This window comes from Bubalus bubalis, chromosome 10, assembly GCF_019923935.1.
Source record: "Bubalus bubalis isolate 160015118507 breed Murrah chromosome 10, NDDB_SH_1, whole genome shotgun sequence".
NCBI lineage: Eukaryota > Metazoa > Chordata > Mammalia > Artiodactyla > Bovidae > Bubalus > Bubalus bubalis.
The window spans coordinates 94,018,910-94,046,142 of NC_059166.1; the positions used below are offsets into that span (position 1 = coordinate 94,018,910).

General features: G+C 45.6%; 1 protein-coding gene and 1 long non-coding RNA gene across 3 annotated transcripts in view; one reads left to right on the forward strand and one right to left on the reverse strand.

Moving 5' to 3' along the window:
• Positions 1–4,133: 4,133 nt before the first annotated feature.
• Positions 4,134–9,182, reverse strand: LOC123327811. The gene is made up of 2 exons (XR_006542511.2): positions 9,048–9,182; positions 4,134–7,768 (listed from the first exon to the last, which is right to left on the reverse strand). It is a non-coding gene; the product is annotated as an uncharacterized LOC123327811 (long non-coding RNA).
• The window catches only part of B3GAT2 (beta-1,3-glucuronyltransferase 2), a 91,642-nt gene continuing 73,321 nt past the window's right edge, over positions 8,913–27,233 (forward strand). The window contains exons 1-2 of one of the 2 annotated variants that reach the window (XM_045161979.1): positions 8,913–9,648; positions 10,357–11,232. In XM_045161979.1, the coding sequence (XP_045017914.1) occupies positions 9,049–9,648; positions 10,357–10,569 (813 nt within the window). In that variant the 5' untranslated portion in view covers positions 8,913–9,048 and the 3' untranslated portion in view covers positions 10,570–11,232. Of the gene's footprint in view, positions 9,649–10,356; positions 11,233–27,233 lie in introns of those variants that run through there. The other variant, XM_006051062.4, reaches the window with a different exon arrangement.

Consider the following 27,233-nt stretch of genomic DNA (forward strand, 5'->3'; position numbering starts at 1 on the left):
CATACAGTGGAAGTGAGAAATAGATTCAAGGGATTACATCTGATAGACAGAGTGCCTGAAGAACTATGGACAGAGGTTCGTGACATTGTACAGGAGGCAGTGATCAAGACCATCCCCAAGAAGAAGAAATGTGAAAAGGCAAAATGGTTGTCTGAGGAGGCCTTACAAATAGCTGAGAAAAGAAGAGAAGCTTAAGGCAAAAGAGAAAAGGAAAGATATATCCATTTGAATGCAGTTCCAAAGAAATGCAAGGAGAGATAAGAAAGCCTTCCTCAGCGATCAATGCAAAGAAATAGAGGAAAACAATAGAATAGGAAAGACTAGAGATCTCTTCAGGAAAATGAGAGATACCAAGGAAACATTTCATGCAAAGATGGGCTCAATAATGGACAGAAAGGGTATGGACCTAACAGAAGCAGAATATAAGAAGAGGTGGCAAGAATACACAGAAGAGCTACACAAAAAACCTCTTCACGACCCAGATAATCATGATGGTATGATCACTCACCTAGAGCCAGACATCCTGGAATGTGAAGTGGGCCTCAGGAAGCATCACTATAAATAAAGCTAGTGGAGGTGATGGAATTCCAGTTGAGCTATTTCAAACCCTAAAAGATGATGCTGTGCAAGTGCTGTGCTCAATATGCCAGGAAATTTGGAAAACACAGCAGTGGCCACAGGCCTGGAAAAGGTCAGTTTTCATTCCAATCCCATACAAAGGCAATGCCAAAGAATATTCAAACTACCACACTCATCTCACACACTAGTAAAGGCTCAAAATTCTCCAAGTCAGCCTTCAACAGTACATGAACCATGAATCCAGACATTCAAGCTGGTTTTAGAAAAGGCAGATGAATCGGGGATCATATTGCCAACTTCTGTTGGATCGTCGAAAAAGCAAGAGAGTCCACAAAAACATCTACTTCTGCTTTATTGACTACACCAAAGCCATTGACTGTGTGGATCACAACAAACTGTGGAAAATTCTGAAAGAAATGGGAATACCAGACCACCTGGCCTGCCTCTTGAGAAATCTGTATGCAGGTCAAGAAGCAACAGTTAGAACTGGGCATGGAACAACAGACTGGTTCCAAATTGGCAAAGGAGTACATAAAGGCTGTATATTGTCATCCTGCTTATTTAACATCTATGCATAATACATCATGCAAAATGCTGGGCTGGATGAAGCACAAGCTGGAATCAAGATTGCTGTGAGAAATATCAATAACCTCAGACATGCAGATGACATCACCCTTATGGTAGAAGTGAAGAAGAACTAAAGAGCCTCTTGATGAAAGTGAAAGAGGAGATTGAAAAAGTTAGCTTAAAACTGAACATTCAGAAAACCAAGATCATAGCATCTGGTCCCATCCTGTCATGGCAAATAGATGGGGAAACAATGGAAACAGTGACAGACTTTATTTTTTTTGGACTCCAAAATCACTGCAGATGGTGACTGTAGCCATGAAAGAGGCTTGCTCCTTGGAAGAAAAGCTATGACAAACCCAGACAGCATATTAAAAAGCAGAGACATCACTTTGCCAACAAAGGTCTATATAGTCAAAGCTATGGTTTTTCCAGTCGTCATGTATGGATGTGAGAGTTGGACTAAAAAGACTAAGTGCTGAAGAATTGATGCATTTGAACTGTGGTGCTGGAGAAGACTCTTGAGAGTCGCCTGGACTGCAAGGAGATCCAACCAGTCCATCCTAAAGGAAATCAGTCCTGAATATTCATTGGAAGGGCTGATGCTGAAACTGAAACTCCCAATACTTTGGCCACCTAATGCAAAGAACTGACTCATTGGAAAAGACCCTGATGCTGGGAAAGACTGAGGGCAGGAGAAGAAGGGGACAAAAGAGGATGAGATGGTTGGATGGCATCACTGACTCAATGGACATGAGTTTGAGAAACTCTGGGAGATAGTGAAGGACAGGGAAGCCTGACATGCTATAATTCACAGGATGGCAGAGTCAGACATGACTTAACAACTGAACAACAGATTTGGTGGGTGAAGCTGTTCTAAAAATTAAGCAGGTTTCCTGGTAGCAGGGACTGGTGCCTGCCCTCTGGTGTTTGCAGCTGAGTGCTAGCTCTCTGGTGGGCAGAGCCATGTCTTGGGGCTGTGGGCTCAAGAAGTTTTAAGCAGCCTGTCTGCTGATTGGTGGAGCTGCGTCCCTGCCCAGAGAGTTGCTTCCCTGAAAGCCTCCCAGCACTGGAGCTAACAGGCTTTTGAGCAGGGCTTAGCCTTGACAATAATGAGCCAAGATGGCAGACGCCAGCAGCAGTGTTCTTACAATAGTATGCCTATTTCCAGTATGTCTGCCACCAATGTCTTTGTCCCTAGGATGAGACACAGCTGCCCCACCATCACGCCACCTCTTCAGGATACTCTGCAGAACCATCAGGTAGGTGTGGCCCAGGCTCTTATTGAATAATTACTTCTTTTATCCTGGGTCCTGGTGTCTGTGAGATGCTGTATGGCATTGAAGAGTGAAGTCTAATTCCTCCAGTCCTGTGGGTCTTCCAAAACTAAGCTCTACTGGTCTTCAAAGCCAAATGCTCTGTGGACTCCCCCCCCTTTCTGCTGAACCTCTGGTTGGAGAGCCCCACCTGGGGCTCAGAACTCTCATTCCTGAGGGAGAGCCTCTGCAATGTAATTATTCTCCAGTTTGTGGGTTAGCCACCTGGGGATGTGGGACTTGACTGTACTGAGAGTCTGCCCCTCCTGCCTATCTCACTGTAGTTCCTCCTTCCTGTCTTTAGTTGTAGAACATCTTTTCTGGAGGTCTCAGTCTTTTTCACTGACGGTTGCTCTGTAGACAGCTGTAATTCTGTTGAGCTCCTCGAAGGAGCTCAGGGTCTTTTTCTTCGGCCCTCTTGGCCACTTTTTTGAGATTCCTTTTTAAAAATTACAGCAAAACAGACTTTTAAAGAGCCTATATGATAAATCACTATTCTTCTGGCACGTGATGAAGCCAAGATTCACTAGAGTAGACTTGTTTTACAAATGAATTCATCTTCCTTCAATTATCTTTGATAAAAATGGGGTTGATTCACTGGGGAAAATTATGTTTCAGTAAAAGCTGTAACACACCCTCTTGGTTGAACAGTGCCATTTTCACTAACTGGGCCTTTTCTCCTCTTTGTTTCTGGTTCCTGTCATTTTGTGCATTTTGTCATTAATTAATATTTCTAAGTTTTCTCCCACCTTCTTAACTTGACATCACTGTAAACTAAAATTGCCCTTTATCAGCCTGCAAGCTGAAGCTGGATGACTTGATATAAATTTCAAAGAAATCATCAAAACTGATCATGTATTGGATACAGCCTTCATGCCTGCTGTAGGCCACTCAGAAATTTCACCATGATATTACCTGATGCCATCACCAGAGATGGTCAACCTACAAAAAAGAAATTTTAGATTGCCCTTCCCTATTCTCATTCTACCATCTAAAGATGCTTCAGGGGCTTCCCTGGTGATCCAGTGGCTAAGAATCCGTCTTGCAATGCAAGGGAGGCCAGTTTAATCCCTGGCCCCACACGTCACAGAACTAAGCACTTGCACCACAGCTCCTAAGCCCGTGCACTAGAGCCTAGAAGCCAGCACGACTGAAGCCTACGAGCCTAGAGCTTCTGCTCCCCAACAAGAGAAACCACCACAGTGAAGGCCCGCATGCCTCAACCAAGATTAGCCGATACTCTTTGCAACTAGAGACAGCCCGTACTCATCAGTGAAGACCCACCAGAGCCTAAATACATAAATACATCTTTTTTTAAAAAGTAAAATAAAGATGCTTCAAGCCCAACATCTAAAAAGTTCTCAACTGACTGCCCTGAGTCCTTTGATGGACTCAAACATTGAGTTTATTCTAATCATTAACCTTTGTTTGTTTCCATAGAAATACCCATTATTAAATGACTGTTACCCACATTATGTAAAGGCCTAATTTAGATGTCCCCACCCCGCAACTTCCACCCACACCATTGCCTCCTGAAATAGGACATAACTGTTTAACTGACTGACCAATCTCAGGACTAAGAGACTGATTCATGTGATATAGAATAAACTACCCACCCAGCTTCTGGTCCAACAGTCCCAGCTTGGTAAACAAATGGTAGTATACAATCACTAATGTAGTTTAACCTTTAATTATGAAAAACTTGGAACATGCATAAGTAGGTCCAATAATATTAGTAGCTCCCATGTGTAATATCCCAGTTTCAGCATCAACTCATGGCCAATCTTGTTTCACGTCTCTCTTCCATTTTACACGTATAAACGACTTTACAGTGTTTAAAATACTTTCATCAACATTATTTCCTTTGATTCTCATGAAAACTATGAAAGGTAGACTACGTAGTTTTACAGTAAAATCCTTTTTCTAACAAGTTAATATTTTAATGTAAATGCCAATATTTAAGATAGTGAGGGGAAGAGATATAAAAGATGATAATATGCCTTTATGCATTTGTGTGTGTGTGTGCATCCTAATTCACTAATAAAGAGAAAAGGAGGAACACTGGCATGTTTTATCTTCAGTTATTATTCAAACTAAATGAAATTTTTTTCAATAAAATTGTTAGGCTCAATTGCCAATTTCTAATTTTCAAGAAAACTTTTACTGAATAAACTTGATCCCAAACCAACCTATAAAAATAGAGTTTTACTGTCAAACTCCTCTAATGTCACATTTTGTATATAATAGCTCCAAATATCTAAAATTTTAAAGAAGCATTAAAATTTAGAACAATTCTAGGACAAAACTGATGGTTGGAAAGGATCCAGATACATGAAAATAAAACAAATGAGCCATTTAATTTGTGGTTTGGGTATCATTTTTCTGACAGTTATCAATGAAATTGTCATGTATCCCTGGAATTTGGGGCTATCTAAATTATTTATTTTGACATTGTTCTTCCACATAATTGTATCTGATATCATAACAGAAAATATTTATGTTCACATGAGGTGGGTATTGATTATCAATACATTCCCATTACATTATTCCTCCCACATGAGTTAGTTGATTCCTTTTACAATCTGCTTTGCATACCTATATTATCATACAGATATTGACAAGTATTTAATTGCATATAGATTTTTTTTTCTTGATCGCCTTCCCACTTAAGAATATCAAGGATGTACCCAAATGCTCTTGTGAAGGTTAATTTTTCACAGTAGCAGTACCACAGGCTCAAAAGTCAAATGGGATCAGCTCCATACAGAGCTCTAATCGGGTTGCAGTCTTTCTGGTGCCAAAGTAACAGTTGCATATTACTCATCAAAGCAAAATGTAAACGTTTAGTGATTCTGCAATATGTTTTTTGTTAACTCCCCAGATGAGGTTTTTTTAACCTTTGTTTGTTTACTTGAGAACAACAGCTGAATGCTGAAACACAGCAGCTGATGCCAACAATCCAAGGCTTCATTAGTACAGATGAAGCAATGCTCACTTTGTAACACAAATAATTAGAGAGATTAGATGAAAATAAACACCAAGAGGTTGTACAGAAGCTCTGAGTTAGGTAATTATTTTCATTACTCTAGTGACTTTACCAACCTTCATTAGCAGCCACAGATCACGTTTAAACTGTTTTATGTAAGAGTATCATAAACATTATGGGAACGTACCATAGCTATCAGTGATTATGCTTCAGAAAAATATTTTGTTCATGCTTGCATTTAAAGAAGCTGTTTCCATTCTGGTGCCCTGATAAATTCTCTCAATATTTTTAAAGCATAATATATTTTTGCACTTAGTAGTATTCTATCCTGATTTTTGGCTTCAAATGGACATTCTTCATTTTTATATCTTTGTATCTTTGCCAACATTTGATCATGAAAGATGTAGGTCCACATTTTTTGAGTCACTGAATGGCATTTTCAGCCACTTGAGATAAATGTCACTTGGAATCATGTCATCCTTACCGTGTGATAGGGGCATCGTGTACTAGGAGTTCACTTCCTCTTTCTTCCCCTCTCTACCCCAACTGGAGAAGGCTCTACCACACACATTAATATCTCCTCAGGTGGGGCCCTATTTTGAGGCATTGTTATGATGATCACCTAGATCCCCTGGTGTAAGATATTCCTTTGAGAAAGTGTTAACCTGTATTTAAATAGCATTTACTGACTACTTATATGTTGCCAGCTGCTCTGCAAAATATTTTACCTAACATATCCTATTTAATCCTTACAAGATTTTGATGGAGTGTGTTCTATTAAGTCCATTTTTTTCCAGATGAGGACACAGACTCTGAAAAGCTCATTGACTTTCTAAAGTTGCCCAACCAACCCAGCTGGGGATAAAACCCGGGTCTACTCCAAGAACCATCATGTTCCCAGCAGATGAGTGAGTGATGTACACCTGGGGGAAATGCTGACTAAGGATAACAGAAAAGATGCACAGACCTCCTGTGTGCTGGTTAAGGGTTGTGTTGTATGACATCTGTGAATCCTGGGCCCCAGTCAAAATCTCAAAATAAATTCCAAAAGGTGATGATTTTGCAAGTGTTTCTTCTCTGAGCAGTCCTGGTTGCTGGAAAAGAAGCAATCAGGAAATAGGTTTCAAGGTTGAGAGGGAATAACCAAGGTCCCTACTCATGAAGTTTAGTGATGCTTTTAAGTTCAATTCTGTGACCACTTCAGTTTTACTCAGTTAACACACGAGGCATTTCTCTTCAACTACGTGTAAAAATTCCAACAGGATGAAAGAGACTTCAGTCATCTTTGCAGGGTGGGCAGGTGTGTGTGCTGCTTCGAGAAACGCCTCCACCGAATTCCCTCCCCAACCGTCCTCCCTTGCCTCCCCCAAAATGCTGACCCTGACTTCCCCAGGCGCACCCCGGGGCCTGACTTGCCCGCTAAGCTATCGGCGACCATAGGAAGGATTCTGATGGATTCATTGTTTCCTATGTTTGGAGGCACTGATCTAAATTGTGATTTAAAGTATGAGCTAGTAGCTGATACTGGAAGGTGGAAGAGGTGATCCCTAGTGAGGGCGGCGTGTGGGGTTATTATTATACATTTCACTCTCGGGCTTCAGACTCTGGGCTGTAAATAAGGGAAATTCAGGACGCGCCAAGACCGGACGCCAGGCTGGAGCAGCCAGGACAGAGCTGAGAAACCAGGAGCCTCAGAGCCGCTGGACACGCGAGCATCGGTCCCAGAGCATTCATTCCCCGTGCCGACACTCAGAGCGCGATCGCCGGGGTTTATTTGTGAAGACGACTGAGGAAGACAGACAGCGAGGGAAGATGGGCTCAGAAATTATTTATCACAGGCTGGGGAAAGTCTTTGCTGCCGCTCTGCGAGCACCTCCCTTGCACGTGCCCAGGGAGCGCGATCCCGCTTTCATCTGCCCCATCGCAGGCAGCCAGAGGCTCAGCCAGCGGGTCCGCTAGATAGCAAACACCCAAACCAAGAGCCTGCGTCTACTCGCGTCTTCCAGACGCTGTCATGGTTCCACATGTCACCGAGCACTCCGTTTGGTTCTGAATGCACCTTGTTTACCGCCAGGAGGGCCGCCCGCCGGGGGGCTGTGCTGAGAGTGGCTTTTGCAGGCCGAAGCCACCGGCTAGACTCCGGGCACCTACGTCTCCTTTCCGCTGGGCCATCGCCACTGACCTCGGCGAGATCATTGCCAACTCTGAGTCCCAGCTTCCTCATCCAGAAAATGAAGGTGATTCTACTTCCCAGGCCTCATCGAAAGGATCGCCGAGAGGGTCAAACGAAATCATTCCGGTGGCAGCCGACTGTCAGGAACTGTGACCCAGAGTACAGAAGGAAAATAAGTTAGACCTGCTAACTCAGCTGGAGTTTTAGGAATTTCCCCGCAATGATCAACTGCAGCCAGGCAGCAAAGGTTCGGATAGATCCTTTCTTCTGGGCCATCTCACTAGTCAAACACCCGTAGGGGCACCCCTCTGTTTCTCGGGGATGTCCATGATCTCTGCCTTTCGCGGAAAGCGCTTCTTGTCTGCGCGGTGCGGTCCAACCCCAGCACACAAAGCCCGCGCCGGGCGCCAGAGAAGGTATCCTACGCCCTCTCCCGCCGCCCCTCTCCTCTCACTCCCCACCCGAAGTCTCCCGCGTTTTCGGCACGTGCCTGTGTTTTCCTGGCTGGTCTCCAAAGACCTTGCCGCATTTCAGAAAGCTAAAAGCGTGGAGGTCGGGGGAGCGAGCGAGCGAGCGAGCATCCAGCCCCTCCCCGAGGCCGCGGCGCCCGACGGGGACCCTCCTCCCGCTCCCACTCGGCGGTGCGGCAGCCGCCTCCGGAGTCGGCTCGCCCGGCCGCCTTCCCGCCTCCCCGCGCAGCCCCACGCCGCCAGTAGCAGCGCTGCTGTCTCCCCACAGGACTGGGGGCTGGGGGGGACTCTGGAGTCTGCAGCGCCCCCGCCCCCTCGCTTTTTCTTTCTTTCCAGGCTTTGGGATCTTGCTGCCGGAGCCCGGAGAGGTTCTACCGAGAGCAGCGCTGAGCGAAGAGACCCGGGCACAGGCTTCCGCGGCGGCGCGCGAACCGAGCTGGGCGCAAGACATCCCAAGCTCCGCTTCCGGTGCTCGTCGCCTCGGCTGGGATGTAACGAAGGAGAGCGCTCGTCGCCTGTCTCCCACGCCTGTCTCCTCACCCCGAGAGCGCACCAGGGACCCACGGCTGGAGTCCCTTTGCTTGCGGCGCCGCGGGACGGCTCCTAGCTCCCACGCTTCGGAAAGAGCGCGGTTGGATCACCACCTTCCCGGCGCCCCGCACAACTCCGGAGCCGGCGGCGCGCGCGGCTGGACCGAGTCCCGCTTCCCGCCGACTACCCGGAGTAGGGACCTCCCCGCCAGCCCGCCTGCCTGCACGCCCTGTAAGCCCGAGCTCCCCGCCACCTGCGCGGACCCCGCACGCCCGGCTCCGCGCCCCCGCAGCGCCCCGCCGCTCCATGGAGTGCGCGCCGGCCGCGGCTTCCTGAGCGCGGACGCCAGCGCCGTCCAAACTGCGCGCTGGGGTCCCCCGGCTCAGCCCCGCTCGGGGCGTCGGAGAGGTCGGGGGAGAGCGCACCATGAAGTCTGTGCTGTTCAGCCGCTTCTTCATCCTCCTGCCCTGGATCCTGATCGTCATCATCATGCTCGACGTGGACACGCGCAGGCCCGCGCCCCCGCTCACCCCGCGCCCCTACTTCGCGCCCTACTCCGGGGGCCGCGGGGGCGCCCGGCTCCCGCTCCGCCGGGGCGGCCCGGGGCGCGGCCGGGAGCCACGCAACGAATCGTGGCCGCGGCCGCCGCCGCCGCCGCCCGAGCCGCCGCTGCCTACCATCTATGCCATCACGCCCACCTACAGCCGCCCGGTGCAGAAGGCCGAGCTGACCCGCCTGGCCAACACATTCCGCCAGGTGGCGCAGCTGCACTGGATCCTGGTGGAGGACGCGGCGGCGCGCAGCGAGCTGGTGAGCCGCTTCCTGGCGCGCGCGGGGCTGCCCAGCACTCACCTGCACGTCCCCACGCCCCGGCGCTACAAGCGGCCCGGGCTGCCGCGCGCTACCGAGCAGCGCAACGCAGGCCTCGCCTGGCTGCGCCAGAGGCACGGGCACCAGCGCGCGCAGCCGGGCGTGCTCTTCTTCGCCGACGACGACAACACCTACAGTCTGGAGCTCTTCCAGGAGGTAGCGGCAGGCCCGGGCGGGCGGGAGGACACCCCTCGGGCTGGTCCTGCCACGGCTGCCCTTCCCCGCGCGTCCACTCGGGACTCCGGGCGCCGCGCCGCGGCTCTCGCTGATCCCCCGGGGTTGGAGGAGGGTGGGAGGACCTCCGGGACTCCTGGAGAGAGTCTGGCGGGAGCTTTGCTTCCCCCTCCTTCCCCCACAACACACACACACACAGAGACACACACACACACACACACACACACACACTCACTCACTCACTCACTCACTCACCGGCCCCGCGATTGGGCTGAAGCGGTGGTGCAGCTGTGAGGCTCCTGGAGGATTTCTAGAAACTGGGCTCTGGCCGGCCTGAGGATGGAGCCCCGAGAGGCTGGGCTGCAAGGAGAGGGGTTCTGCGCCCTGGGGGCAGGCTAGGTGGTCTCTGACGGCCTTTTCAGTGCACGCAGGTGTGATTCTGAGTCTAGAGCCATATCAGGAGGACGCTGAAGATGGTAACTAATAATCAGCCAGACACCCATTTCCCTGTTAGAGTTTGGTGGGCTGGAAATGGTTACTAGTGAAAACACTGACTTATAGGGAATTCTTCCCCACCATCTCTCCCTGTACCCCACAAAGGCCCTTCTTGACTCTAAAGATGACCTCCTTTTCGAGGAATCCCTCTGCCAACTAAGTTTGGGACTGCCCTGTGGTTCTGTTTTTTCACAGCCCGAGGTTATCAGCAGTACTGCCGGGTTCCTTCTCCTGCCCTTCTCGAGGCCCCTCTTTGGCCACTTTTGCACCGGCCATTGCTGCTTGGTCCTCGCCGTGAGGTCCCCAGCGCAGCCTGGCCCGCTGGTGCTGGGATGGCACAGTGTCCCTTGGAGCCCAGAGCCGCCTGAAGCCAGCAGGCACCGGGTTGGAACACGCGTTCGTCCCTGAGGCTGCTGCTTTGCAGCCTGAGTGTGTGCGCATGCGTGTGCGTTCTGCAAATGAGGCTGGGTTGCCTGGTTTTGACAGTTTTCTTGTTCCTCCTCCACAAATATAGCGGGAAAAGACCTTGGACTTTTTGACATGCCTTGCGACTGTTGCCTTCCTCTTCCCCAAGTCCCCGACATCCTGACTCTGAGACTCCATCATCCCTTCCCTTCCCCTAAGTAAACTGGGCGATCTGTATGTTTAGACATCCCCCGGTGGTGCTAGTGATAAAGATCCCGCCTGCCAATGCTGGAGGCATAAGAGAGGCGGATTTGATCCCTGGGCCAGGAAGATCCCCTGGAGGAGGGCATGGCAACCCACTCCAGTATTTTTGCCTGGAGCATCCCATGGACAGAGGAACCTGGCGGGCTACAGTCCACAGGATCGCACGGAGTCGGACAGGACTGAAGCGACTTAGCACACTCTTCACAGAAATCACAAACGTCCGATGCTTTCATCCTAATATCTCAATTTGGCTTTCATAACCTCAGGATAGAGCTATTCAGTGTCTCTCCAGCTTCATTTTTCTGCCTGTGTGGCTTTAAAAATCCATTTCTTGGGGGCAATTGTTGCCTTCATTTCTGTCCATCCTCTCTTGCTTCTTGAATAAAAGGACCAGTAATTGTTCTCCTCTCTTCCATGCTTTCACGATGGAGGACTTTCTTCCTGTATTTCTTCTGAAGAAATCAATTAGCTTGTCATTGTATACTATGGTCTTCATTATATCCAAGATTCGAAATATCAGCTGATTTTTTAAGTTGGGTTTTATCATGATTCTGCCTGCATATTCTTGCCCCCAAAAGACATGGTTTGTATTCTGAAGCCAAGACCCTTATGTTTCAGAACACCATCATTTTAACCCCCAAAGTCTTTTTTCTTCTTATACAACTTGGAAGTTGCTCTGCTTGTGAAAACGTGTAGTCTTGGGTAAGAAAAACAGGGCACATTTTTATTAATTAACCTTTTAGGCGAATGGGCTGTGAAGGGCAGTAGGTCTCAGTTGCTCCCCCCTTCCAGCCCGCTGGTGTGAGGCGCTGGACTGAAGGGAGGAGTTGGCCAGAGAAATGGCCCAGAACACAGTCTTTCTTTGATGCTTCCCAAACTGAAAGAAGTCTTGTTCGTGGAGGATATGAAGCAGCAAGAGGTTTTTTCATTGCTCCATTGGGGAAAAGAAAGAGAGAAGATAAAGAGGAGAGGATGGGGACAAAAAAAAAAAAGTGTCAGCCGAGAGGAAACTATATAGGGAAAAAAAAATGCTAAACTTATAAGATACTAATGTTTTGTATGGTTGGAAGTAATGAAATATTCAAAATAAACTTACGAACATGTGTGTCTCTTATTTATGGAGAGGTGCCAAGTATACTAAATACACAACAGAAGGGATTTTTTTTAAAGCATAATATGCATGATACACTTAGAATTTAAGTCCTGTAGCTTCTCGGGGTTCCTCCCAGGCAGGAGTTTTAGTACTAATCCCTTCCTCGGCCACCACCCCTCCCCCAACATAATGTTTTTGAACCAAAAAAGGCATCTCTCTCTGTTCACCAGGCATGTATGTTGAGACATTAAGTTTTCTTTATTACAGCACATTCTTTTATTTGCATGGCAAGCAAGATTGAACTCTCTAAGAAGTCAGATTAGGGGAAATTATGCATCCTTAGTCTTGTATATTAATGGGATGTCCTACCCTCCACCAGTCCTAGATTAATGATTTCACATGTACTGCAGTCTAGACATTGCTGTCTTGGCAAAAAGGTAGGACCAGTTAAGACATCTAAACACTATAACTCCTTGGGGGAAGGGAAGATGCTGATCAGGGATGCTGGAGGGCCCGGCATACATCTCAGCCCTTTCTATGGTGCACACACAAATTAGTTTTTAAGTAATTCACAGTACCTCAGGAAAGAATGTCCCGAGGCAAGCTTCATCTTTTATTCATGGTGCTTCTCATTTCCATGGTTGATGTTAACGTAGATAAGATAAAAGGAGGAAAATGAACCAGGTACAAATTAGCTCTCTAAGCATTGGCTGCCAATGAAGGAAAGTAAAAGATGAAAGGTTTCCAAATTAAATTTAAGGCACAACAGGCACTCTGGAGCAATTAATCCTCCGTGGTAGCTTAGCTGGAATTGAACTTTCTTCTCCCATCCAGCTAGCCAGCCAGCCAATTTTCAGGCTCCCCTTTCAACTGAGCTGTGCGGCCAGGAAAGAAATATTTGCATCAGACAACCCTACATTTAACAGCCAAATCCATTTGCAAAGGAAGCTGTGTGAATTGTGGCCAAAGCTGAGCTGCCCATCAGAGATGGAGGTGCTTGGAGTTATCTGGTTCCCAGCGGCCTCTTCTCGTGGCCTTGATAGGAGTTTGCACTGTGGCTCTCAGGTAATTCTAGCTGCCTGAGGCCTGCACACCCCATCCATCTAGCTCTCCGGAAAAGCTTATTTGCTAAGGATTTGTCCGGCTTTCACAGAAGCAACAGCCACAAACAAATGGGACTGTAGCTGGTCACATTTTTCAATAACACTATTGATCAGATTTCTGTCCTCTGCTAGAAAACCTTCCAGAGTTTCTTGAGTTTAAAGAGGCCACTTTTCAGATGAAGTTGCTTTCCACCTTGGGGAAACCAGTTGAAATGAAAGGTTAAAAAATATCACTTTCCAAGCAAGGAAAGAACTTATAAAAATTTAACTTTCAGTTTAACGAGGTGAGGCTGGAAGACAAGCTGACTTCGAAACTGGTTACAGGCTTAGGAAAGGTCTCAGTTAATGAGATTGCATTTGGAAGATGTTTCTGGTAAGTAGTGAACTAGAGAGGTCCTTTGGATCTTGTGTTGAGTGCAGTTAAGCTGTTTGGGTGCTGGGCAGGGGCTGGGAGTGGGGGAGGTGAGGCATGAGTTTACCCTGCCCTTTTCTGATAATTTAGTTACACGTTCCACCCTTTACGTGCAGCTCATTGGAGCCATAATCCAAAGGATATTGAGATTTACAGAGTTTGGCACTTCCCCCCCTAAATAATAGATTACGAATGTATTTCCCAGAAGGAGACAGGAGAGCTCCCTTTCCATTTCCCCTTGACACAGTTAGTGTAGAGTGATTATCTTTTCGAAGTGAAGAAACCTCAAAGATGCTTTTAGAGAGCACCATCCAAAGATGATTTTACCCGAAACACGCCCCTCATATGTTTCTTCCCTCCTAAGAGCATGTTAATAGTCACGCTGTGAGTCTGATCAAATGTGAGAATTTTGCGAAATGGATGTCTAGAAGGATGGACAGCTTTCCTAGTCTATCAGTGTTAAATCTGTACATTTTCTTTACTTTCCCTGGATGTATGGTACTTGAGCTGTGGCTCATTTTTGACAGGGTTTTCCTTGGACACCAGCAGTTTTCATCTGGATCTTGATATTTTAATGGATCAGAAATAACTCCTCAGGTTTCAAAGGCCTTCTCCCTTCTTCCTGTTGTCTTTTTTCCATCTTCCTTCTTCCTCCAACCTGCCTTCCACTGATTATTCTTTCTCATGAATAGACATGAAGACAAGTCCGGGTTATTGTGTGTGGCAATGAATGTGTGTCTTTTAAGCATTTAGACTGTTGTCTACAGCTTCTTGGATCCTGGTGGGTGACTCCATTTTCTTCTGTCTATCCCACTTACCTCTAAATTGCAGGCTAGTAAATTTTCTCTTGTGTGAACAGTAATGGAATAGTAATTGCTTTGAAGGCGTGCTGCAAAAGCAGAATAGGAGAACCAAAGTCAACAGCCTTATTTATTAACTATTCCAGGTGCTACTCTAATAGTGGGTTTTTCAGGACAGAATTTAATAATATTCAGATATGTTTACTCAGACCTTCTGGACTCTGATGAACTATTTGCTTGGTCTGCATAAATTAAGATAACATTATTTATATTTGATTTGTAGTGCTGTCGAAGCATGCAGTTTAGGTTTTACATCGTTCTCAAGTTTTCACCCTGAAACACAAAATTGTCATACCAATCCATGGGTAAGTAGGTAGGCTGGTAAATAGGTAGGTTTACAATAGATTTCCAATTCATAGAAATACACTAAAATACTCCATTGGTCCTACCAGGTAATTTTTGTGTACAACTTGGAAATAAACATGTAAAATACTCCTTATCATGGATACAAGCAAAATGAGCACTTACTATGGCCTGGGAGCCACATTTAGGGTGTTACGTGATTCGCTCATTTGATCATCATGACAGCTGCTGGATAGGTTCTAGTATGGCCCCCAGTGGCCCCCATTATAGTGCTGATATTTAGGTGTGAACACCATTCTTTGATGAATACAGGGATTTTTAAAAATGCAACCCGAATCTAAGATGGTCATAACGCTGATCAGTGTAATCAGTATCTCCGTTTTATAGGTGAGCTGCCATAGCAGGAAGTCACCTAAAGGGTCAAGCAGCTGTCTGAGACAAAATCTCCTGACCGGGTCTGGAGCCTGCCCTCTGGGTACCGTGCAGCCCATCTCACTAACCTGTACCGTCCGATGGGTGCATGTCATCCACTGCTATGAGTAAAGCCTCTGTCTCTCATACTATTCTGCTGCTGCTGCTGCTGCGTCGCTTCAGTCGTGTCCGACTCTGTGTGACCCCATAGACGGCAGCCCACCAGGCTTCCCGTCCCCAAGAACACTGGAGTGGGTTGCCATTTCCATCTCCAATGCATGAAAGTGAAAAGTGAAAGTGAAGTTGCTCAGTCGTGTCTGACTCTAGCGACCCCATGGACTGCAGCCTACCAGGCTCCTCTGTCCATGGGATTTTCTAGGCAAAAGTACTGGAGTCGGGTATTCTAGCCACTGCCATACTTGAACTCGGGCAGATCTGTCTCCTTTCATTAAATTTATTCTTTATTGAGGCAGAGTTGGTTTACAATGTTGTGTTCCTTTCAGGTGTACAGCAGAGTGGCTCAGTTATACGTATAGGTCTGTCTTCTTGGCTGTATCAACTTGTGATTTTCTCTCTTGCCCTTTTCTTCCTGATGTAACTTGGATTTATGAAAACGTCATCTCCTCACTATCTCACTAAGGGACCATTTGACTTTTAGACTCTTTTTTCAAGTCAGCTGAAAACTGCTAAATAAGCATAATAACCTGAAGTCTTTTATGTTTTTGAACTGTCCATTCCTGGGAACAAGTAAGAATTAACTTCTGGGAAACTTCCCTGGTGGTCCAGTGAGTAAGACTCCGTGCTTCCAATGCAGGGGGCATGGGTTTGATTCTTGGTCAGGGAGCTAAGATCCCACAAGCTGTGGGGCACAACCCAAAATAAAATAATAATAATAATTTTTTAAATAATTAATTTCTGCAAGAAAATGCAGCATTAACTTTTTCCCTCGATTGATGTACATACGTCAGCAATGGTAATCTGCTGAGCATGTCAGAGTGGACAGAGTAAAGGGAAGAATACATTTCAGGATGGAATGGAAATGGGGGTGATACTGGATTGTTTCCGGTGGGCTGGGTGCCTTGCCATCGGGGTGGAGGAGAGGGGCTGGGGACCTCAGTGAATCTGAGCTGACGCTGACATGAGTGGCAGGCGGAGGGGCTATGGGGCAGCTGCCCCTGGAGCACAGGACGAGCTTGTTGGAGCCGTTGGTCTGGTTATGCTGGCCACTGCTGGCCACACCGCCCGGCTCACCTGCCTCCTCCCTTGTGGGTGGGAGGTTTGTTGATTGTCCTGTTTGGTTCTTTGGGGACTAGAAATTTCTCTGGATTAAACACAAAATTAGTAAATTGTGAATTTCTGCATGCTAGGAAAATCTTGAGGATGGCTGAGCTAAGGGAAGGGTGAACATGCTCCTTACCCCAAGTCAGATTATATGGTCTTTTCCCCCAAATAACTGAAAACTCAGTAGTTTTTTTCTCCCTCTGTCCATCTCCTCTGTCAGTGGAGACAGTACCTGGTGGCTCAGTGGTAAAGAATCCACCTGCCATTGCAGGAGATGTGGGTTCGATCCCTGAGTTGGAAAGATCCCCTGGAGAAGGAAATGGCAACCCACTCTAGTATTCTTGCCTGGAGAATCCCATGGACAGAGGAGCCTGGTGGGCTACAGTCCATGGGGTTGCAAAAAAATCAGACCCAACTTGGTGACCAAACAACAAACAGCAACAAGTTACATGCAGTATCTAAGACTGTCCTTACTGCAGTCTGCATGGTAGGTATTTGTCAATTGCATCTTCATCTGTCTAGTGAAAGCTGCACATGCTAAATGCCGAACATTCTCCACTGAGATCTCCCTGATCTAAATTATCCTCAATAGTGTATCACTCCACCAGATTCCTTGTTCCCAGCTCAGCTTAAACATGACCATGTTTAGAAGATGTTTGAAAGGAACAAATCAGTATCCTTCTCTCCTACTTAACAAGTGTTAGTTGCACACCTATGTGCCAGACTCTGTGTTAATTACAGCAGAATGGAGCCCTCCTGTGAACACAGAGTACCCCTGCCCTCTTCATTTAAGCCTCTGGACCTAATCTGTATGCTAATATCAGAGCCTGCTGAGAAAAGCACAGGTGCCTGGGCGTGTACAGCAGAAGCCCCTGATGCAGTCATGAATTGTAGTTGTGGTTGTGGAGGAAGCGACATTTGAGCTGACATCTAAAGGATGGAGGGGGTCTGGCAGGGGAGGGGGCAGAGGGAGCTGCATTTGAACCAGTCTGTGAATTTAGAAAGTGCTACACAGCAGTGTGAAGGGCATGCCTTTACTTTTTCACGTGTGCTTTTTAGATCCCCCTGCAGGCAAATCTTTAATCTCTAATTTTTTAAGAAGAACTTGGATAAGGTAGATCCTAGATCAATAGAAAAATTGTAGATATATAATGCACATCTGGTTGTACCAAGGAATCATTAATGTAGACGGTCGTGATTCGTCTTAGCAGCTAACATCAGTGTTGAAGTTCACTGCTCTCCTACTAGAATTTAAACTCTGTCAAGGTAGGTAGTTTCTTCTGTTCACTGCTGTGTCTCTAGTGCCCAGCATATTGTAAGTGTTCATTCAATACCTACTGAATGAAGGAGTGGATTGTAGGAAACGTTGGAGCTAAGGGGGTCCGTCCCCAAAGGAAGCTATTTCTGGAAACAGAGATTGTTGGACCACCGCCTTGAAGTTTGTTCGTGTAACTAGGGTTATACTGAGACCTCTAAGTAGTAACTGGAAGAAAAACTGGCTCCTGCTCTGACTCTGAGAGCTTTCAGTGCAAAGAAGGAGAGATGGGGAGAGAGAACCAGGAACCTTAGTCTGTAGCCAGGCATCCCCGTGGATGCTTGAGAGCAAGGAGAGGGTGTTGGGGGGACTGCGAGCCCACACGGTGTCTGACCTACTTTCCACACATGAGAGGTGGGAGGCTGGTGGGGGGCTCAGGTGGGAGCTTGCAGCTTAAACAGCCCCAGGTTCAAGTCCAGCCTCATCACCTGGGGTCATGGGACATCTGAGAGGTTTACCTGCCTCCGATGGCTCCAAGAAATACTGAACAGAGGAGGGTTATAAATGTTCTTTTCCCTGCTTCTCTACTAGTGACTGCCCAAGTGATGGGTCCCCCAGGGAGCCACGCTGTCTCGCTTGGGGAGATGCCTCTGAGTCCTCTGCTCCTGAAACCTAGACTGTGCTTCTGGAAGCCTGGAGAGGAGGATGGGGCAAAGGTACAGGACTTTCCCAAATTACTCCATGTCAGGAGGAACCAGTAGATTGGTGATTTGAATTACACCACTGGGTTAGGACAATGAGAAAGACACGAGTTAAACAAGGCTTGTCTATAAGGAGCTTCGCAGGTTGCTCAGAGGTTAAAGCATCTGCCTGGAATTCAGGACACCTGGGTTCAATCCCTGGGTCAGGAAGATCCCACGGAGACGGAAATGACAACCCACTCCAGTACTCTTGCCTGCAGAATCCCATGGAGAGAGGAGCCTGGTAGGCTACAGTCCATGGGGTCGCAAAGAGTCAGACACAACTGAGCGTCTATAAGGAGTCCTGGAGGAAGCAAGATGTGAGAAAGTAAAAAGCATCATAAGGAGGTTTTAGGCTAGAAGGAGGTAGCACAAGTGTTCTTCGTGGGTGTGGAGCTGGTTAGGGACCGGGTGAGAGCTTGCAGGTTGGGTGCATGGGTCTCAGAGAAGGACATACATGCAGCTTCCTGCAGCTCTTGGGTGTGACTGTCTGTAACCTTCGCAGCCCTTGCCCCTGGTGTGGACCTGAGATGCATCGCATAATAGATTCTTTCTAGCATCAATGAATGAATCAAGGAGATAGTCTGTTACAAAGGAGAGGGCAGCTTAGTAGGAATGAAATGAATCTATTTAAAAAAATTTTTTTACCGGAATATAGGTGCTTTACTGCATTGTGTTAGTTTCCGCTGTTCAGCAAAGGGAATCAGTTATACATATACAAATACCGCACCCCCCTTTACTGATTTCCTTCCCATTTAGGTTGCCACAGAGCACTGAGCAGGTCCCCGCTAGTTAATCTGCTTTATAAATAGCAGTGTATATATACCTATCCCAATCTCCCAGTTCATCCCACCCCGCTCCCCGCTTTATTGTCCATATGTTTGTTCTCTATGTCTGTGTCTCAATTTCTGCTTTGCACGTGGGCTCTTCTGAACCATTTTCCTAGATTCCACACATATGAATTAATATATGATATGTTTTTCTCTTTCTGGTCTACTTCACTCTGTATGACAGTCTCGAGGTCTGTCCACGTCTCTGCAAATGGTACCATTTTGTCCATTTTGTGGCCAATACCCCACTGCATATCTGGACCGTAGCTTCGCTATCCATTCCTCTGTCTGTGGACATCCTGGTTGTTTCCATGTCTTGGCTGTTGTAAATAGTGCTGTTGTGAACACCGGGGTGTGTGTATCTTTTGGAATTATGGTTTTCTCTGTTAAAGCACATGGTTAGAAGCAATCACTTGATTTTTAAGGTCATTTGCTGGATGGGAAGGTTCAGCATATGGGTCTCTCCTGTACCAGTTGGCCGAGGCGGCAGGGAGGCTCCAGTCTGACAGACTCTCCTGTGCTGGCCCCTCCAGTCTAGACTGGATCGCTGGGGCGTCTACTGCCTGGCACCGACTGGGAGGTCCACCCTGAACCACCTTCTTGTTTTTAAAATACTGCTTACATTTTCATAAATAAAAGCATCTTAAAGCCCATTTCCTGCCGTCTTGAGGAAGACGCAGCAGCTGGGGAGAGAAAGCATGTGTGTGTGTGTGTCCATGTGTCCTTCCATCTGCAGGCCCCTGGGCTGTGCGGAGGCACATAGTTCTTTCCTCTCCCTGTTCTTTCTCCACAGACCCTGAAGTGTGGCCACCCCCAGGGGTCCTTGGCATTTTCTGTTCATATAACGCCTAAAAGAATTTGATAAAACTGCATACCTTCTAGGATATTTTCAAGTTGATGACTACATTTTAAAAATCATGTAAAATTGTTGCAAAGCATGTGATTTCCATATTGAATCACTATGTTGTACACCTGAAACTGGTATAATACTGCAAATCAACTATACTTAAAAAACACTTTTATACTTGAATTAACAGTATGCTTCCCGGATGGTTCAGACAGTAAAGAATCTGCCTGTAATGTGGGAGACTCGGGTTCAATCCCTGGGTTGGGAAAATCCCCTGGAGAAGAGACTGGCTACCCACTCCAGCATTCTTGCCTGGAGAATTCCATGGACAGAGGAGCCTGGCGGGCTACAGTCCATGGGGTCACAAAGAGTCGGACACTTTCACTTTCAATGGTATATTTAGTAGCAGTAATCAAGTTATCAAAATAATATAAATGTCGCAAAGTTGGATAATTAACTATTAAGTATAAAAGCTACATTTCTTGGAACTTGATTTCTTACAGACATAGATGAAGCATTTTGTTGCTAAGGATGCATACTCTGTGTCATCGACAGTATTACTTATTGCTGGAAAGTGATGGGGTTTAGCGTAAGTTTGGTTCCCTTTAGGTCACACTTGTTCCCATAAAATAACCATGATGGAAAGCATTTTCTTCCAGCAGTGTTCTCCAATTTTTTGAACCTGCGAGCTCTAAGCCAAAGACAGTATGTTGATCTCTTAGCAGAAATGATTTTAATAATCTATTGATAACATCAGTTCTTCTATTTTGTTGAAAAAGCTAATTAGAAATGTTCTGTCTTCTAAAAGGATGAGGTTACCCATTCATTAGAGAGAGGAACTTTCTTAATAAAGACAGCAGTATTTCTGATCATCTGTGTTTGGTCTTGGAGGTTTGATCACAGTGAGACAATATATTTAATATGATCTGGGATGGATATGGGGTTTCCCGGGTGGCACTGGTGGGAAAGAACCCTCTTGCAATGCAGGAGATGTAAGAGAAGTGGGTTTGATCCCTAGGTCGGGAAGATCCCCTGGAGGAGGGCATGGAAACCCACTCCAGTATTCTTGCCTGGAGAATCCCATGGACAGAGGAGCCTGGCGGGCTACAGTCTATAGGGTCGCAAAGAGTCCGACACGACTGAAGCTACTGAAGCTGGAGCAGGGCAGTTGGGACAAAGCAAGATGAAAGGCAGGACTGACCACTCCATCCAAGAGGTCAGTTCGGGGGGAGCATATGGAGAGTTTCCCAGCAGCTGGGATGTGTCCCCTTAAAGCTGTCTGTGCTCATATGGTCCATGAGAATCTTTATAGACATCCAGGGCCCAGGCACACCCAGTCTGAAAACGGTTGTTTTGGTGAGAGGAGCATGAAGTTAGGAACTGGAAACTGTGGGCTCTACACCCAGCCAAGCCCAAGCCTTCCGGCCTTAACCTCGCAGGGGTGTTCATCCTTCACTGTGTGCTAGGCTCCCCCTCTCGGTGTTGAGATGGTTCCTTCTCATCACGTGTCTGAAGTTAGGAACCACAAAGCCCTTTTTACAAATGACGGTCAGTTGTATGGCGGGCCTGTGATGTGTCCAATTGTGAGGATTCGGTGAGGGAGATACCTATGGGTCAGAAAGGCAGCTTCCCTGCCGGGCTGGACACCTGCTCTCCCTGGGGTCTGGCCCCAGGAGCGGGGAGAGGGGGCAGAAGACAGGATCCACCGGGCCCCTCGCTGTCCCCGCTGCGTGGTCCCAGCGGTCAGCCTCCAGGGTCCACGTGTGGGCACGTGATCATCTAGATAAACTCGGCATTGCAAGACTAAAATGCCACTGTCGTTTTTAAAGGTCGGCCGACAGTTTGGGGATATTTTTGTAACTTTGGAAAGTTCTTCCATTGCATCTGTTCTCACTGGTGAAAGTGCTCCAGGCGTCCTTGGGACGTCTCTCTGTGAGGAGCTGCATCCTTGCTTTGCTGGGATGCTCAGGCAGGTCCCCCCCATCCCGCGCACCCCGGTCCCCAGAGCTGGGGCTGGGCCTCATCCCCTGACCCTAGGCTTCGTGCCCGTGACCCCTGCTGTACATACTGAAAAGACAGGGTTTGTGATTTTTTTTAAACCTGTTCCCGCCTTGCCTTTCCCCCTCTGTCTTAGGGGTTTAAAAAAAAGATTTTAAAACAAAAACATAATGAGAACCTACTGTATAGCACAGGGAACTCTATTCAGTGTTCAGTAATGCCCACAAGGGAATAGAATCTAAACAAGAGTGGGTATATGTAGAAAGCACTGTATAACTGATCCCCTTTGTTGTACAGCACTAACTAGCACAACATGTAAAGCAACTATACTCCAACAAAAATTAATTTTACAAACACCCACAAAAAATTAAGATAAAGTCAGACTGACAATGTTTGTGGTTTCTGCAGGTGACGATTTGGGGCTTTACAGCAGTCCAGTTTTCCTCTGAAAACCCGTTGTCTTTGGGTTCAATTCCAGTGAGATTTAAAAATAAATGCCTCTTCTCTGCTTCTTATTAGGTCTTTTCTTCCCTCTTTGTGAAGGGCTGTGGGGGAGAAACAAAAATTGAGTATTCTTATTGTAATTTGTATTCTAGTAAAATATATATTCCATGAAATTTACCATTTTAACCATTTTTAAGTGTGCAGTTCAGGGGCATTTAAGTGTATGCACTCTGCTGTGCAACCATCTCCCTCTCCATCTCCAGAACTTTGTCTTCATCCAAGCTGAAACTCTGTACCCTTTAAACAGTGGCTTCCCGTGTTCCCTCCTCCAGTCCCTCATAACCTATAATCTACTTTCTGTCTCTGTGAGTTACATTATTTCAGGTGCCTAGTATAAGGTAGAATCATACACTGTTTGTCCTTTTCTATCTCACTTCCTTGGAGAAGGCAATGGCACCCCACTCCAGTACTCTTGCCTGGATAATCCCATGGGCAGAGGAGCCTAGTAGGCTGCAGTCCATGGGGTCGCTAAGAGTTGGACACGACTGAGGACTTCACTTTCACTTTTCACTTTCATGCATTGGAGAAGGAAATGGCAACCCACTCCAGTGTTCTTGCCAGGAGAATCCCAGGGACAGGGGAGCCTAGTGGGCTGCCGTCTATGGGGTCACACAGAGTCGGACACGACTGAAGTGACTTAGCAGCAGCAGCAGTAATTAGTGATGCTGACCATCTTTTCTTATGCTTATACTATTTGTATACCTTTTTTGAAGAACTGTCTGTTCATGTCCTTTGCCCATTTTTCAGTTAGGTTGTTTGGCTTGGTTTTGTTTGTTTTTGTTGAGTTTTAGAAGTTCTTTATATATTCTGGATAGTAGTCTATATCAGATATGTGATTTGCAAATATGTTGTCCCATTTTGATGGGTGCTTTTTTATTTTTAATTAATTAATTTATTTTAATTGGAGGCTAATTACTTTACAATATTGTAGTGGGTTTGCCATACACTGACATGAATCAGCCATGGGTGTACATGTGTCCCCCATCCTGAAGCCCCCTCCCACCTCCCTCCCCATCCCATCCCTCAGGGTCATCCCAGTGCACCAGCCCTGAGCATGAAGGGTGCTTTTTTAATTTTCATTGATAGTGTCCTGTGATGCCCCAAAGTTTTAAATTTTGATGGAGTTCAGTTTATCTATTTTTCCTTTTGTTGCCTGTGCTTTTGGTGTCCTGTCCAAGAGATTGTTGCCAAATTCAATGTCATGAAGCTTTTCTCCTAACAGTTGCGTAATTTTAGTTGTTTTGTTTAGGTCATTAATGTTGATTTTGTTGTTGTTGTTCAGTTGCCCAGTCGTGTCCCAGCTCTTTGAGACTCCATGGACTGCAGCATGCCTGGCCAGTCTGTCCATCACCATCTCCCGAAATTTGCCCAAGTTCATGTCCATTGCATTGTTGATGCCATCCAGCCATCTCATCCTCTGATGCCCTCTTCTCCTTCTGCCCTCAATCTTTCCGAGTGTAAAGGACTTTACAGTGAGTCGGCTGTTTGCATCAGATGACCAAAATACTGGAGTTCTAACTTCAGCATCAGTCCTTCCAATGAGTATTCAGGATTGATTTCCCTCAAGATTGACTCGTTTGATCTCCTTGCTGTCCTAGGGACTCTCAGGAGTCTTCTCCAGTCTCAAAGGTATCAATTCTTTGGTGCTCAGCCTTCTTTATGGTCCAGCTCTCACATCCATACATGACTACTGGGAAGACCATAGCCTTGACTATATGGACCTTTGTTAGCAGAGTAATGTCTCTGCTTTTCTACACGCTGTCTAGGCTTGTCGTAGATTTCCTGCCAAGAAACAAACGTCCTTAATTTTTGTACACAGTATTACATATTATCTTTTGCATGTGGATATCTAGCTTTCCCCAGCACCTTTGTTGAAAGGACCGTCATTTCCTCGTTGATGGTCCTGACAGCCTTGTATAAGGTCATTTGACCATACATACGTGGCCATTTATTTCTAGGCTCTTTGTTCTACTCAACTAGTTGGTATGTTTGTCTTTTGCCAGTTCTGTTCTGTTTCAGTTATTATTGATTTCTAGCAAGTGTTAAAATCAGGAAGTGTGGGTCCTTCAACTTTCTTTTTCAAGGTTTTTTTGGACTGTTTGGGTTCCCTTAAGATTCCATGTGAATTTTAGGATGGATCTTTCTATTTCTGCAAAAACCATTGGAGTTTTGATAGGGATGGTGTTGAATTTGCATATTGCCTTGGGTAGTATTGGTATCTTGACAATATTGTCTTTGAACCCATGAACACAGAATATCATTTCATTTTTTTATGCCTTCTCTAATTTCTTTCAGCAGGGTTTTATGGGTTTCAGTGTATAAATATTTTGCTTCCTTGGTTAGGTTTATTCTTAATAATTTTGTTCTTTTTGATGCTACCTGTTAGGGGTTTTAATAAGTTAGTTTGGGTTTCTGTCCCATCTCTGAAATATATTATCGTATGCTACTAGTAGAACTAAAAAATCCAGGACTGAGAGACACTTCAGGTGCACAGAGCAGCATAAGTAGATCTTAAAAATATGGTACAGCAGAGAAAAAATGATGGAAAAAATCTATTCCATAACGCCATTCATGTATGTTTAAGAACAGCACACAAAGTGCTACACATTTCATGAGGATACACACAGATAAAATAATTCAGGGTCTTCTGAGTTGTGTTCCATGGAAGAGTGGTTTCTGGTGAGGCCTGTCTGGTACGTGCGTGCTCGGTCTCTAAGTGGTGTCAACTCTCTGTGACCCCATGGTCTGTAGCCTGCCTGCCAGGCTCCTCTGTCCATGGGATTTTCAAGGCAAGAATACTGGACTGGGCTGCCAGTCCAGTATTAGACTGGTTGCTTCTCCAGGTCTGTCTAGATGTGATTTTAAATGCCTTGATTCTTGTTCACGTTCACATCCAGGGCTGACCTCAAACATCATCAGAGATGAACTTGTCCTGAAACACAGAAGGAAGGGCACCCCTTATTCCAGGCCTGGATTTGTGAAATTTACTTGGTACAGTTTTTCCTAAAAACTAAATGTCTTTTGGTTCTTAAACATGTAAGCAAAGGATTTCTTTGTTGACGGGTCCCAGTGTCCAGGCTAAGGCTGACGACTCTGTCTCTGAGCAGTATGGTGATAGCTGGCACCCATACTGTACTTACCTACGCTCCAGAGTCATAGCCCTATGAGATGCCACTAAAATGTTACCATATCTATTTACATGGGTGGAAAGAAGCTCAGAGAGCCTTACCTATGGCCTGAGGCCACACAGCTAACGTGCTGAAACAGATTTGAATGATGAGAGGAGGTTTCACGGATTCACTTTTTCACTCTGCTTTTTCTCTTTCGCCTATCTCTAGTTCAGTTTTTTGTTGTTTTTGTTTCATTTTGCTCCCTTATTTCCTTCCTTCTTTTGCTTTTGATTTTATTTTTCTTCTTTTAAAAAATGTACTGAAATGAAAACTTAGATCTTTAATTTTTCTATCTCCTTTTCTTTTTTTTTAATTTATTTTTAATTTTATTTTATTTTTAAACTTTACATAATTGTATTAGTTTTGCCAAACATCCAAATGAATCCGCCACAGGTATACATGTGTTCCCCATCCTGAACCCTCCTCCTTCCTCCCTCCCCATACCATCCCTCTGGGTCGTCTATCTCCTTTTCTAATGTCTGCATAAAGTTATACACGTCACTCTAAGCACTGTATCCCACAAATTTTGCTGCTGTGCTTTCATATTGCTCATTTCAAATATTTTCTAGTTTCCACTGATTTATTTTTTTCATATAGTTTCTATAATTTTACAAATAATTCAAAGCATGTTACTTAATTTCTGAATACTTAGGTTTGTTATAATCTTTGGTTCTGATTTCTAGTTCAATTCTTTGTGGTCTGAAAGCATAGTCTAGTTTCACTCAACTGGAATTTATCGAGATTTGCTTTGTATTCAAGCGTACAGCTGTTTTCATGCTTGTTCCATGTGTGCCTTAAAAGAATGTTTACTCTGATGTTGCTGGGCATAGAGTTTATACACATCAATTTGTCAAGCGCTGTTTAAATTCTCTGTATCCCTACTAATAGTTAATGTTCTTGTTAACATTTCTGACTTTCACCGTGAATTTTTCTTTCTCCTTTTACATTTATTTTTCCTTCACCTATTTTGAAGCTATGTTATTTGGTGCCCACAACTTCAGATTTATTTTTTTCTTGATGAACTGACCCTTTCATCATTATGAACTGTCCCTCATTATTGCTGGTAATCTCTTTGTCTTGAAAGCTATTTTATCTGATATGAGTATAGCCACAATAGCTATCATATGCAGACTGTTTACATGATATTCCTTTTTCCATCCTTCAATTTCATCCTGTCTCTCTTCTTATGTTTGAAGTGTATCAGTTGTAAATAGCATAATGTTGCTTCTTGTTTCTTTATCCATTTGCTTTTCCGATACTCTTCTCTCAAGTTAAAGACTTAACAGTCACTAAACAAAGCCCTATTTAAATAACCCCTGCTGTGAATCTTGTGTGAGTAAACAGCCTCTGTATTTTGTTGTGTTTTAGACTTTCTGAATTAGGTTACCTTTCAAGACTCACCTATATTTTTACTTTCCACCAAAGTAAAGATTGGTCATGATAACTTTGTAAAATAACCTTTTACTGAGGCTACAAAGAGTCTACTTACTGTTCTAGGGAATGTCTTATCATAATCTTCCTTTTTAATATTTTCTGGGGGACTTCTCTGGTGGTCCAGTGGCCAAGACTGGACCAGTTCCAGTCTTGTTCCCAGTT